This window comes from Rhinolophus sinicus, chromosome 18 (assembly GCF_057876585.1).
Source record: "Rhinolophus sinicus isolate RSI-liver-muscle chromosome 18, RSI-T2T, whole genome shotgun sequence".
Lineage (NCBI taxonomy): Eukaryota > Metazoa > Chordata > Mammalia > Chiroptera > Rhinolophidae > Rhinolophus > Rhinolophus sinicus.
The window spans coordinates 78,619,456-78,633,665 of record NC_142518.1 but is presented as its reverse complement, the minus strand read 5'-3'; the positions used below and the strand labels follow the sequence as shown (position 1 = coordinate 78,633,665).

Below are 14,210 nucleotides of genomic sequence, written 5' to 3'. Positions count from 1 at the left end.
GAAGCCACCTGCTCCCGGACTTTTGGTTTAGAGAAAGTTTCAGGTGACTGATTCAATTTCCTTACTGGTGATCGGTATATTTAGATTTTCCGATTCTTCGTGTTTCAGCCTAGGAAGGTTTTATGTTTCTTACAACTTGTCCATTTCTTCTAAGTTATTGAATTTGGTGGCATGTAATCCTTCATAGTATTCTTGGCTGATCGTTTGTATTTCTGTGGCATCTGTAATAACTTCCCCTCTTTCATTTCTGATTTTATTAGTGTCTTTTTTTTATCTTAGTGAGTCTAGCCAACTGTTTGTCAATTTTATTAACCTTTTCAAAGAGCCAACTCTTTGTCACTTTAATTTTTTCTATTGTGTTTTTAGTCTGTATCTCATTTAGTTCTGCTCTGATTTTTATTATTTCACTTCTTTTGCTGACCTGGATTTCATTTGTTCTTCTTTTTCTAGTTCTCTAAGGTGTAATATGAGGTTATTTATCTGGGATTTTTCTTCTTTCTTGATAGGTCTGTAATGATATAAATTCTCCTTTAAAACTACCTTTGCTGCATGCCTAAAATTTGGTAGGATGTATTTTCATTCTCGTTTGTTTCTATGTATGTTTGAATCTTTCCTCTTATTTCTTCTTTGACCCGTTGTTCTTTAAAAGTATGCTGTTTAATCTCCACATATTTGTGGTTTTTCTTGCTTTCTTTTTGCAGTTGCTACCCAATTTCAAAGCCTTGTGATCAGAGAGTATACTTGGTATGATTTCAGTCTTCATCAATTTGGTGAGGCTACTTTTATGACCCAATATATGGTCTATCCTTGAGAATGTTCCATATACACTAGAACAAAATGTATAGTGCAATGTTCTAGGAGGAAGTGCTCTATAAATGTCAGTTATGTCCATTTCATCTAATGTGTCATTTAGGGCTGCTGTTTCGTTATTTATTTTCTGTTTGGATGATCTATCCATAGCTGTCAATGATGTATTTAAGTCCCCTAGTAGAATTGTGTTTTGGTAAATTTCTCCCTTTAGTTCTGTTAGTAGTTGCTTGGTATATTTCAGTGCTCCCTGATTGGGGGCATAAATATTGATGACTGTTATGTCTTCTTGTTCTATAGTTCTCTTTATCGTTATGAAATGTCCATCTTTGTCTCTTGTTACTTTTTTTACCCTGAAGTCTATTTCATCTGATGCCAGTATGGTTACACCTGATTTTCCCTGGATACCATTTGCTTGGAGTGTTAATTTCCACCCTTTCACTTTGAGTCTATTTTTGTCTTTGTAGCTGAGATGTGTCTCTTGGAGGCAATGTATGGTTGGGTTTAGTTTTTTGATCCAGTCTGCTACTCTGTGCCTTTTTATTGGTGAGTTCAGTCCAATTACATTTATGGGATTATTAATATGTGAGGATTTCCTATCATTCTATGTTTGGTTTTCTGGTAAGACTGTGTCTCCATTGTTTCTTTGCCGTTTTGTTGTTTTCTATTATATCTATGTGGTGGTATTCTATGATTTCCCTCTGTTTCTTTATTACATTATATATTTCAGTTCTGGATTTTTTTTTTTTAGTGGTTACCATTGAGTTTATGTAAAAGAAAGTTTCATATTTAGAGTATTCCATTTTCTTTAGCATGCTTACTTTTCTCCGTTTCTATATTCCTGTTCAGGACTTTACTCTCCCCCCTTTTATGTTTTGGTTGTCGCAAATTATCCCTATTTATGCTGATTGAATAGCTTCCTTCAATATTTCTTATAATGCAGGTCGTGTGTAAGGAAATTCCCTGAGCTTCTGTATGTTTGGAAAGGTCTTTATTCCTCCTCCATTTCTAAAGGATATCTTTGCTGGATATATTATTCTTGGCCCATAATTTCACTCTTTCAATAGTTTGAATGTTTGCGTCCATTATCTCCTGGCATATACATTTTCTGCCCAAAACTCTGATGATAACCTAATGGTCTTTCCTGTATAGGTTACTGTCTTCTTTTCTGTGGCTGCCTTGTGTATTCTTTTTTTAGTTAATTCCTGACAGCTTCAATACAATGTGTGTTGGAGAAGGCCTGTTGGGATGAGGTAATTAGGTGTTCTATTTGGTTCTTGGATCAAGGAAGCAGTCCTTTCCACAAGTTTGGAAAGTTCTCATCGACTCTTTGTTTGAATATACTCTCTGTTCCCTTCTACCTTTCTTCACCTTCTGGTGTGCCCATTAATCTTATATTGCTCTTTCTGATGAGTCATAAAGTTCTTGTAGAGTTGTTTCATTTGTTTTAACTCCCAAGTCTCTCTCTTTTGTGATATGTGTCGTGTCCAGATTTCTATCTTCAAAGTCAGTGATTCTCTCCTCCACCTAAGCTGTCTGTTTTGTTCTTCTTTTTTCAATTGAGTTCTAAATCTCCAGAAGTTCTATTTGTTTTTGTTTTGTTTTTTAATTTCGGTTCTTTGGTAAAATGTTCATTTTGTTCTTTGATTGTGTTTCTGAGTTCATTAAACTGCCATTCTGTGTTTTCTTACATCTCGTTGAGTTTTTTCAGAACAGCGCTGTTGAATTCTGTGTCATTGAAGTCACATATTTCCATGTCTTTAAGTTCATTTTCTGGAGACGACTCATTTTCTTTCTGAGCTGCCTTGTTATCTTGGTTATTCATGGCAATTAGTGAATTATTTTTTGTCTTCCTAGACATCTACAGGAGTGGGTTCTGCAACAGGTTGATAGGAAGAGCTGTTTCTTTTGCTTTCCTATAGGTGTTGGCAGAATGCTTTATTTTCTTTCCAACTGCAGCCTTTAATTCTTTTTCATGCTGTAGTGTTACATTCTCTCTGCACTTTTCTGGCTTCTCACACAGTGGGGGGATTCCCTGTAAGGTGGTCTTCTCCTCTGTGAGTAGGTAGCTTGGGTCTCAGGGTACCGCCTCCGTTCAGGTATGTGTAACGCTTCTGAAGTTCCGAAGCTCTTTCTGCGCTGGATTCATGGCCATGTGTTTTAGTGGCTCTGTTTACCCCTGCAGGTATCTGCCCAGATAGGCAGGGGCTGGGGTGGGATGGGTTGTGAGAGGTGGCTATGAGTAATGGTGGCGACCACCAGTACAGCCCATCCAGCACCCAAGTCTCCCACCCCTTTGCCAGAAGTGGTTGGGTTGAGAGTCCATGGCTACGGGCCACAGTTCTCAGAACTGTAAATATTCTGTTCTTTTGATCTGACACTGGTACCATTCTGCTTCTAGCACTGGGCAGGTGGCTGTGGGGCAAGCTCTGGGATGGTAGAGAGGGGTCGGCTAGGCTCTGTACCTAAGCTTCTGTCCTCTGCCCGTCAGTGTGGTCTTTAACCGCCGTTTTCACCTTTCTTCCCTCAGTCTTTGCACCGAGGTCTCTGCCCAGAGCATTGGGTTCAGCTGTATTATATGCTGATCCTTCATGCAGGACTGTGGGCCATAAGGGGATAGCTATCATTCTGAATTTTTCCCTCTCCCGTGACTGTGGTAGCTGTGTAATGCAGAGATCGGAGCTTCGAGCTAGGTCAGTATCCTGGGTCCCATGTCTCCACACTTCCCCTTCCCTCCTCTCCTGCTTGCCCTATTTGCCCGCCTTTAGGTGATTTCAGTTGCTCGTCTCTTAGTCTTGCTTGTCTGCTGTGGAGGGAGTCCTTTGTGGAATTATAGTTCAATTTGTTGTAAGTTCCAGAGGAGATTTCAGGAGGCTCACCTCATGCTGCCATTTCTGTGACTTCATCTATTTAATTATTAATTTAATCATGTAATTTCCATGTGTCCTTTGTTTAGAACAGACTTTTCATAATTCAGTTTTAGAATTTTATTAATATTCTTGAAACTGTAATTCGTGAATTCAGAATTTTTACATTTTCCCATCTTTTTTCTTCCTAAATCAACCTGGTGGTGAGTTGAGGTTTGTTTGTAATTTATTAATCTCTTTCCACAAATTCTGTGTAGTGCATTTAAAATTAGATTTCTACAGTTTGTGCATTTTTAATTTTTTTGCTTCACCATTTTAAGCTATGCAGCTTCCCAGTATTTTTCAAATGGTGTAGTCTCATCACCACAAAAACTGTACCTTTCTGTATTTTTGTTTCAAGGGCTTGGTAGTTAATTTAATATTTGTTCTTGGCAAAGCTTCTGAAAAGTCCTTTAATTTTTGGAAATGGAATCACACAGAAAACATTTGCTGAACCCTGAGCTTGAGGTTCAGCTTGGCTGTTCTCCCTGTCCCTTTATATTTTATATCCACTTTTGTCCTGCCTACCTCAATATCTAATCAGTTAGCAAGACCTACTATTGTTTTTTCTTTTTTGATACTGAAATATTTTGAATATATCCCCCATCTGCATTTCTGCTATTTCTGCCCTGGCATAGGCCCTCATCACTTCTGGCCTGTACTACTGCAGTAGCATCCTTTCTCTTCTCTCCCTTTCTCCAGTCCACTCTCCCTGCAGCCACAATGATTATTTCAAAGAATACAAGTATGATCAGGCTATTCCCTTGCTTTGAAATCTTCAGTGTCTCCTTATCACTTACAACGTAAATTCTAGGTCTGTCTTGGTCAATCCCTTGTGGTAAATCAGCCTCAACTCCAGATTTGCTGTCCTTTCACTGAACTCTCAGCAATACAGAACTGCTCAAAGTTTTCTACACTCATCCTTTCATTTATTGCTCCTGTGCTTTTCTTGTCCTCTCATCTTGGAATTTTGTTCCCTTCTTTTTTCTTTTTTCTAGTACACACTTACTCACTTTTTGCTTTGTCAGGAAACTTGCCTTTCTCTACCACCCTCACCATTTCCCCACGTGCCCTTTATCTGTGCCTTGTTATTGCCATTCAAAGCTCTGTTGTTTTACTGAGAAGGTTGTATTACCTGTATAAATGAATCTGTTTTTCCTCTAGACTGAGAGATCCTTGACTGGATGATATTTTACTAAATTTCAATATTCCCTATGTCTAGCACAGTACCTGGCATATAGTAGGTAGTCAGTAATCATTTGTTGAATGGTGTGAATAAATGTACTATGTGGTATACATATTCAAGATTAAATATTAAGATTGTTGTGTTTGTTAGTAGTCATTCAAAAAAAAACATGGGCCATTTAATATTGTTTTATGCAATTAAATTCTGTTTAATTATTTCTAAGCGTATGTTAGATACACATAATTTTCCAGGTAAACACTCTTATTTGGAATAATGGAATTTTTACATACCTCCAGTTACCTGCTCATATTGTAACATATTGTTGTCATTTCCCATCAGGAATTAATCTGAACACATGGATCTTTCTAAGAACTATAAAAAGTTTTTCTTTTGTGATATTTAAAGGAAATAAATTTATAGAAAAATATTTGGTGTGAGTAGATAGTACTTCTAAAACTTTTACGTGATTATGAATCACCTGGAGATCTTATTGAAATACAGATTCCTATTCAGTAGGTCTTGGGTGAGACCCGAGATTCTGCATTTCTAACAAGCTCCCAGAGGATGCTGATGTTGCTGGTTCACAGACCACACTTAGAGTGGCAAGGGTGGTAGATGGTATTTCCTAGATTCTTCCTTTAGCAGTTGATCAGAACAATTTTCAGTTTTCTTTTTATATGTCTAAATCATCATCCATGTTTTAATTTCATATTTCATCTTGTTTTTATATTTTAGCAAGACAGTGATAATGCTAATATGTCACCACAATCTCCAGTATCATCTGAGGTACAAGTTCCATTTTTATATGTGTTTATATAAGTTTCTTTCTTCTCTCTTCTCTAAACTCATCTTTCTTTTTTGTTTTTTTTACAGTAATTTATTCACCCATATTTAAAAATCCACATAGGTTAATTTGTACAAACCTAACCGATAAAAAATTCTCAGAACACCATCTTTTTGTACAAATATTCATAATAAATATAACTTGTTACTCATTGGAAATTTCTGATAGATCACAGAAAAGAATTCATTTTATGTGATTTATATTTTGTTGAATTAATCCATATTTTCACATAAATGATAGAAACAGCTTTAAATTTTTAAATTTGAAAAAAGTACTTCAGCATTGTGCAATGACCTTTGGTTTTTCTCATAACCATTTAGGTCTGAAAGCAATGCAAGAGAAACTTCCTTTTTCCACGAGAAACATCCCTGCAGTGGGTTGTTCCTATCGACAGGAGGGTACACATTTCCTAGGATCTTAGATCTGGGAGGTCATGGGAAGAAGGGGTAGATGAGTTTTTGTGAGCTCTCAACCAAAGACTCTGATGATTTGAATAACTGGTTTTTGAAATTACTTAAACGTACTGTTTTACAACAAAAGATAAATTTTAAAAATTCTAAACAATATCTTTACTTCAGATTACCGTATTTATTACTCTACAACTATACTGGTATTAGTAAATAAATGAGTATACATTCATTTGGTGAATTCAGGACTTTGTCTAAATGTTTGAATGATTCAAATTCATCATTTGTTAATTAGATAGTATTTCATTTTATATAGGTAGTGTGAAATATTTTTAAAAGCTAGGATTATTTGTCTATTGAGTTAGTTGTATTATAAAACTTTTAGATAGACTTGGACATTAGTTTTATAAGCATGTTTCTAAATTATTTATGGCAGATAAAGTGGTTTACATTCTTTTAGAAAATAATTTAGGATATCCTAAAAGTAGTCTTTGTCATGCTTTTGTAAGTCTTTTACTTTCAGTTACAGCAAATGTAAGCATCTAAGTGACTACTTATTTGCCTCGTTGCTTTGTGATTTTATGATCTGTGGTCATGGGTAGAGCATTAGTGTCAGTTTTCTCAAGTAAATTACATACTAATATACTAGTTGCTTATATATTAATGCATTTTGCTTGCATTTGGATAAGTAAAGTTTTTGTCAGAAATTCATAGCATTTGAACCAAAAAAATAAAGAGAAACTGGGACTTGTAGACGGATAGGGTGGTGAGCATGTGTTTTGGTAGCTCAACTAACATTCAGCTTGAACTGCGTATCTCATCTTAATCAGCAGAAGATTCGAGATTCAGCATAATTCTGATTGCTTCAATTTTATCTGTGAAAGAAAAATGATAAAAAATAATTCATGCTTTACTACTAACAAAGGCTTACCTGTACATTTACCTATGAGCAGTCCCATGAACTGGATATTATCCTCATTATTTCACAGCTGAAGAGACTGATAACTGCCCAAAGAACTCAGTCAATAAATGGTAGAAAACTGACTGAAACCTGGACTTGAGCTACGTCATGGTTGTTGCGCAGATCAAATAAGATGCTGCTAAAATTATATTATCCTACCACTTTACATTTACAATGTGCTTTCTTTTATTTATTTCAATTAATCTTTACAACACCCCATTTTAAAGATGAAGAAACAGTAACAGAAATTAAATGTTTTGTTCAAGACTTAGCCTAAGATTTCTGACTCCAATTTCAGATTTTACAAAATATACCACAGTTCTTTCCACAGTGTACGACTGTGTGAAAGCACTTTGAAGCAATGTGCATTCAAATAGAAGACACAATAATTTATCACCTATCATTCTGCAGCCCCTATTAGTATGAATGTGCAGATTTCTCTCAGATTATCCACTGTTGAGTCCATGATAGATACTGAGTACATGTTGCTTATTTCACTTATCTTTTCATTGAAGTTTACTTCATTTTTGGAGATACTTTAATTTGGTTATTCACTCAAAAATAAGATCTATTTATATACTTCAATAATTTTCTTTTTCATTTTTCTTAGGCTGTGAGTAAGAAGTATTAAGTATTTAAAGGCTTATGTAGTTAGGTCAATTAGAAAATATTTATAGACCTTATAAAAGTGAAATTATTAATTTGAGTTGAAGCATTTTACCTTTCTCTACTTCATTAATCATGGAAAAAATAAATACTTCTCAAAATTGGAATTGATATAAATAACTACTTTGATTATTTTGAAAGAAAAGAGGTTTTATCTGTTTTCTGTTTTAGGAATATGATAGAACTGATGGTTTTTCACATGGTCCTTTTGGCTTGAAGCCTAGATCAGGTAAATACATATTTTGTAAATAAAATTTTTGCTTATAGTATATGAAACTAGAGATTCCCAGCTTAAATGGGACTTGATTCCACAGTTTTAAGTATACATAGATTATTTCCCTTCTCCTAAAAGTAATTTTCTCTTAACGTTATTTGTCTTTCCAATTCCCATTCCCCATTTCTTTCTTCCTCTTTACCTTCAAGCTCCTGAAACCTCAGCTTTTTGCCTTAGATATACTGCAGTCTTATTTCTACTCTACTGTGACTGCTATTAGAATGACCACTCTGCCAGCAGACCAAACACTGTTTGAAATTATAGCACTCCATTATATTGTGGTTTTAAAAAGGGATCTTTTCGCATTTGGCAAGCCCAAAAGAAAATGGATCCATGTTACTTGGCAAGGTATTGAATTATAGTTTTTATTCCTGAATAACTGTATTGACCTTCAAGATTAATTTCCTTTTTCTATAAAGATAATAAAGGCTAACTTATATTCAATAATATTTTTAACCTGGATCATACATTTCTAAAAACATTTATTTAAATAAGAACATGTATAGATGGGAGAAATCATTACACTTGTTTTCCCTGTTGTTGCTTTCAATTATGCAGATAAGTAGATTTCTGTTATATTCTGTGGAAAACATTTAGAATGTATTAATAAGTAATGGCGTTTTATGTAGTTTTGATTCTTTTTATCATGCCTCTTTCCATATCGATGGTTGATCCTATTAGTTTTGTAATAAGGTGGAAATTTCTGTTTTTGTAGCTTTTAGCCGCTCATCTTGCCAGGAATATGGGGCAGTAGATCCCGGATTTACAATGAGAAGAAAGATGGAACATCTACGAGAAGAAAGAGAGCAAATACGACAACTTCGCAATGTACGTCAGATGGCCCTTTCAGATCTGCTTTGCAGAAATGGGTTTAACTTGGAAAATTAACAACATATGTGGATTTTATTTTCAATGCTCTTTTGGGTTATGTAATGATTAGTAATCTAAATATATAACAGTTAGGTAGAATATCTGTGATTTATACCCATTTCTTTATAGAATCTCGAGTCCAAGTTAAAAGTAATTTTGCCTGATGACATTGGAGCTGCACTAATGGATGGGGTTGTTCTCTGCCATTTAGCCAATCATATAAGGCCGCGCTCCGTAGCTAGTATTCATGTACCATCACCAGCGGTGGTAAGTTTTCTCTGCAATTTGTTGTTTCTCTAAAGGAAAATAGAGCCTCTTCAAACTGTCTTAAATAATATACCTACATAAATTAAATTTTCATTTTGATTAATTTCTATATAAGTATGTCTGAAAATGTCTTTTTTTCTTACTTCACAGCCTAAACTGAGCATGGCAAAATGTCGAAGAAATGTAGAAAATTTTCTTGATGCTTGTAAAAAGTTGGGTGTCTCACAGGTAATTGTTATTTTTCTATCAAAATGATCATTTAAGTATTAATTTATTACATGCACACTGGGGTTCTTACTCTTCACAGTAGGAATGAATAATGCTTTTTGAACACGAAAATGAATACCTTCTGAAAATGAATACATGGTACCTTCTGTTGAGTTCCAGCTTTAACTGTAGCAGATCTCTAATGAATATTTTTAAGCTGCTTTTTGAAAGTCATTTCCAAAACAGCTACATATATGGGAAAATTTACTCATCATACACATCATTGGATAAAATAATGTAGTGGCCATATTACAACTTAGTTTTAATGTCATTGCTCCTCATTTTTCCTGGTGGAGGACATTTGGATTCCTTTACACAGTAAATCCATGGACAGACTCTGAAAGATTTACATTCACCTTGAACAGTGTATTAAACTTGAGTGGTGAACACAATGCAATATGCAGATGATATATTATAGAACTGTATACTTGAAACCTGTATAATCTGATTAACCAATATCACCCCAATAAATTTATTACAATTAAAAATAAAATTAATTTAAAATGTCAAATTAGAAATCTTAGTAACATTATAATATTTTACTGGGTAAACTTTGAAAATTGTAGGAATTGGCTTATGCTTCATATAATAATTGTAATACTATAAAATTGACAATTAAAGCTATATTGGAAAATGTTCATGAAAATGCATCATCAAAACATTGTTTTTTGGAAAACATAAGCCTAATATCAACATGATTAACTGCTGAGAGGACATGACATTGGTAGCAGATCACAATCTAGTTGTGCTTTTCTAAATTTAATTTAATTTTAAAATTATTTTTTATTGAGAAATAATTGACATATACCATTGTGTAAGTTTAAGTTGTGCAATGTGTTGACAACTCATATATAATGAGTTGTGCTTGTTAAGCTCTCTTTTTCAACAGTGTCATAATCGTTTGGTCTGAATATTCCACTCTAACCTCTTTCCTCAAGTGAATAAATATTTATATAGAGAGATCAGTTGAATTGCTGTATAATTTGGAAACTGTATCTTGTTCTCTAATTATATCTTTTCTATGCTTCACATGTCTGAAAAGTTTAATTCTTAACCGTTTTTACGTTCTTTCTTTTTTGTACTCTTAATCTTTTAGAATATATAAAAATTAGAAAGGTCTTTTTTTCTACTTACTGTATTACATACATTTTCCTGTATTGCCATTTTTAAATTTTTTTGGGGGGAGAGTTCTCAATAAACATTTATTAAGTGAATTCATGTTTTACACATGAGGAAACTGAGGCACAGACAGGTTTGGGAACTTGTCCAAGGTCACACCTTTAGTAAACAGGAGCCATGCTGTGAACCCAGGTGGTCTAACTGCAAAACCTACCCTCTAACTTGGATACTCTTTATTTCCGTTCTTTTACATGAAAGAAAAGACAGTCCAACATACTGCAGACACTTTTTTGATACAATAGGCAAGAAGCATAAATGGAAACATCTTACAAAACTATTCTTAGTTCTCTTAGTACTCTTGTCTTCTCTCTCCAGTTCATTCTAGGTCAAGGTTAGTGCACCACCCATCCTCACCATAAGGGGAGCTATGGAGGGATCAGTCAACAACTCCGTTTTTTCTAAACTAGCTCCTGGCAGTGAGGGAAGTTTTATTTTTAGCTTCAATTTGCTATCCCCTGACGTAGAAATAGTAATATTTAGTCAATTTTTTCATTTACTTTTTGTATTTTACGATATTTTTGTCAATTTTAACAGCTTTATTAGGTAAATTAATATACAATAAAGTTCATATAAATGAAATATACAATTTGATAAGCTTTTACATATGCATACACCATGAGAACATCACCATAGTCAAGATAATAAATGTGAACATTACCCCTAAAAGTTTCCTTGTGTGCCTTTGCAATCCTTCCTTTCCCCAAAAGCAGTAATCTGCTTTCTATTATTAATAATTTTGTTTGCATTTTTCTTTCTAGAGTTGTATGTAAAGGGAATGATACAATATGTGTAATTTTTGTAACTTCGTACACTCAGTAAAATTATTTAAGACTCAATGTTGTTGTATGTATAAATAGGTCATTCCTTTCTATTGCTGAGTAGTATTTTATTATATGAATATATAAGAGTTTGTTGGTCCATTGATTGGTTGATGGCCATTTGCACTGTTTCCAGTTTTAGGGATTTCTACAAATAAGGAATCTGTGAATATGTATATACAAGTCTTTGGATATATGCCTTTATTGCTTTTTTATTTCTTTTTTTTTTAAGTAACGTTTATTGGGGTTACAGTTGTTATTAAAGTTACGCAGGTTTCAGGTGTACAATTCTATAATACATCATCTGTATATCACATTGTGTGTTCACCACCCAGAGTCAGTTCTCCTTCCATCACCATATGTTTGATCCCTTTCACCCTCATCTACCACCTCCCTCCCCCATAACACTCTGGTAACCACTAAACTATTGTCTGTGTCTATGAGTTTTATTTCTTCATTTGTGTGTCTCTTTCCTTTGTTGTTTTCAGTTTCATATCCCACATATCAGTGAAATCATATGGTTCTCGACTTTTTCTGTGTGACTTACTTCGCTTAGCATAATAATCCATCCATGTTGTCGCAAAAGGCATTATTTCATATTTTCTTATGGCAGAATAGTATTCCATTGTGTATATATACCACATCTTTATCCAGTCATCTATCGAAGGACATTTTGGTTGTTTCCATGTCTTGGCCACGATAAATAAAGCTGCAGTGAACATCGGAGCACATATATCTTTATAGATAAATGTTGTTAGATTTTTTTGGTAGATAGCCTGTAGAGATATTGCTGAGTCATATGGTAATTCTATTCTTAATTTTTTGAGAAACCTCCACACTGCCTTCCATAGCAACTATACCAATCTGCATTCCCACTAACAAGTATATGAGGGTTCCTTTTTCTCTACAACTTCTCAAACACTTATTTGTCTTGTTGATGATAGCCATTCTAACGGGTGTGAGATGATATGCCATTGTGGTTTTTATTTGCATTTCTCTCATGATTAGTGATATTGAGCATTTTTTCATGTGTACTAGCCATCTGTATGTCCTCTTTGGAGAAACGTCTCTTCAGCTCCTCTGCCCATTTTGTAATTGGGTTCTTTAGTTTTTGTGCTTGAGTCGTATGAGTTCCTTATATATTTTGGATACTGTGTTTCCCCGAAAATGAGACCTAACTGGAAAATAAGCCCTAGCATGGTTTTACAGGATGACATCCCCTGAACATAAGCCCTAATGGGTCTTTTGGAGCAACAATTAATATAAGACCTGGTCTTATTTTCAGAGAAACATGGTATTACCCCTTATCAGAGGTGTTGTTTACAAAAATCTTCTCCCATTCGGTTGGTTGCCTCTTTATTTTGTCGATGGTTTCTTTTGCTGTGCAGAAGCTTTTAAGTTTGATATAGTCCCATTCATTCATTTTAGCTTTTACTGCCCTTGCTTTGAAGTCAAATTCATAAAATGGTCTTTGAACCCAAGGTCCATATCTCTTCTAGTATGCAGTTTATTGTTTCAGGTCTTATATTTAAGTCTTTGATCCATTTTGAGTTAATTTTGGTACTTGGTGACAGACAGCAGTCCAGTTTCATTCTTTTGCTCGTGACTTTCCAGTTCTCCCAGCACCATTTATTGAAGAGGCTGTTTTTTCTCCATTGTATGTTTTTGGCTTCTTTGCCGAAAATTATCTGCCCCTATTCACGTGGGTTTATTTCTGGGTTCTCAATTCTATTCCATTGGTCTGCTGTGTCTGTTTTTCTGCCAATACCATAGTGTTTTGATTATTGTTGCCCTGAAGTCAGGGAGTGTGATACCTCCAACATTGTTCTTTTTTCTTAGGATTGCTTTGGCTATTCCGGGTCTTTTGTGGTTCCATACAAATCTGATGATTTTTTGTTGTATTTCTTTTAAAAATGCCATTGAGATTTTGATGGGGATTGCATTAAATCTGTGTATTGCTTTGGGTAATATGCCCATTTTAACTATGTTGATTCTTCCAATCCATGAACACAGAATGTGTTTCTATTTCTTTGTGTTTTCTGCAATTTCTTTTTAAAAATGTCTTATAGTATTCAGTGTATAGGTCTTTCACATCCTTGGTTAAGTTTATTCCTAGGTATTTTATTCTTTTTGTTGCAATTCAAAAAAAAAATTTTTATTTATTTCTTTTTCTGAGATTTCATTGTTAGTATATGGCAATGCAATGGAATTTTGTGCATTGAGTTTGTAGCTGTCAACTTTACTGTATTCGTTCATTGTTTCTAGTAGCTTTTTGGTGGAGTCTTTAGGGTTTTCTTTTTTTCTTTCAATTATATTGGGGTACAGTGTGTTTCTCCAGGACCCGTCACCTCCACGGCCCATCAAGTTGTTGTCCTTCAGTCTGGTTGTGTACGGCGAAACTCAGCTCCAAGTCCAGTTACCGTTGTCGATCTTTAGTTGCTGGGGGCGCAGCCCATCATCAAATGCGGGAATTGAACCGGCAACCTTGTTGTTGAGAGCTCGCGCTCTAACCAACTGTGCCATAATGCCGTCCCTAGCATTTTCTATATATAGCATCGTGTCATCTACGAAAAGTAACAATTTAACTTCTTCATTCCGTAATCGGATGCCTTTTATTCCTTTCTCTTGTTTGATTGCTCTGGCTAGGACTTCCAATACTGTGTTGAAAAGCAGAGGTGATAGGGGACAGCCCTGTCGTGTTCCTGCACATAGAGCAAAGGGCTTCAGTTTTTCACTGTTAATTATGATATTAGCTGAG

The 14,210-nt window shown here is 34.7% G+C and overlaps 1 protein-coding gene and 1 non-coding gene across 10 annotated transcripts in view; both read left to right on the top strand.

Moving 5' to 3' along the window:
• Positions 1–14,210, top strand: part of LRCH2 (leucine rich repeats and calponin homology domain containing 2) — a 165,730-nt gene that overhangs the window by 134,682 nt on the left and 16,838 nt on the right. For 4 of the 9 annotated variants that reach the window (XM_074323563.2, XM_074323565.2, XM_019718097.3 and 1 more), the window contains 5 exons: positions 5,635–5,685; positions 7,949–8,006; positions 8,767–8,879; positions 9,051–9,188; positions 9,339–9,416. In XM_074323563.2, the coding sequence (XP_074179664.1) occupies positions 5,635–5,685; positions 7,949–8,006; positions 8,767–8,879; positions 9,051–9,188; positions 9,339–9,416 (438 nt within the window). Of the gene's footprint in view, positions 1–5,634; positions 5,686–7,948; positions 8,007–8,200; positions 8,400–8,766; positions 8,880–9,050; positions 9,189–9,338; positions 9,417–14,210 lie in introns of those variants that run through there. The other 5 variants (XR_016020103.1, XR_012493304.2, XM_074323566.2 and 2 more) reach the window with 3 other exon arrangements.
• Positions 6,021–6,149, top strand: LOC141569792 (small nucleolar RNA SNORA35). The gene has a single exon (XR_012493587.1). It is a non-coding gene; the product is annotated as a small nucleolar RNA SNORA35 (small nucleolar RNA).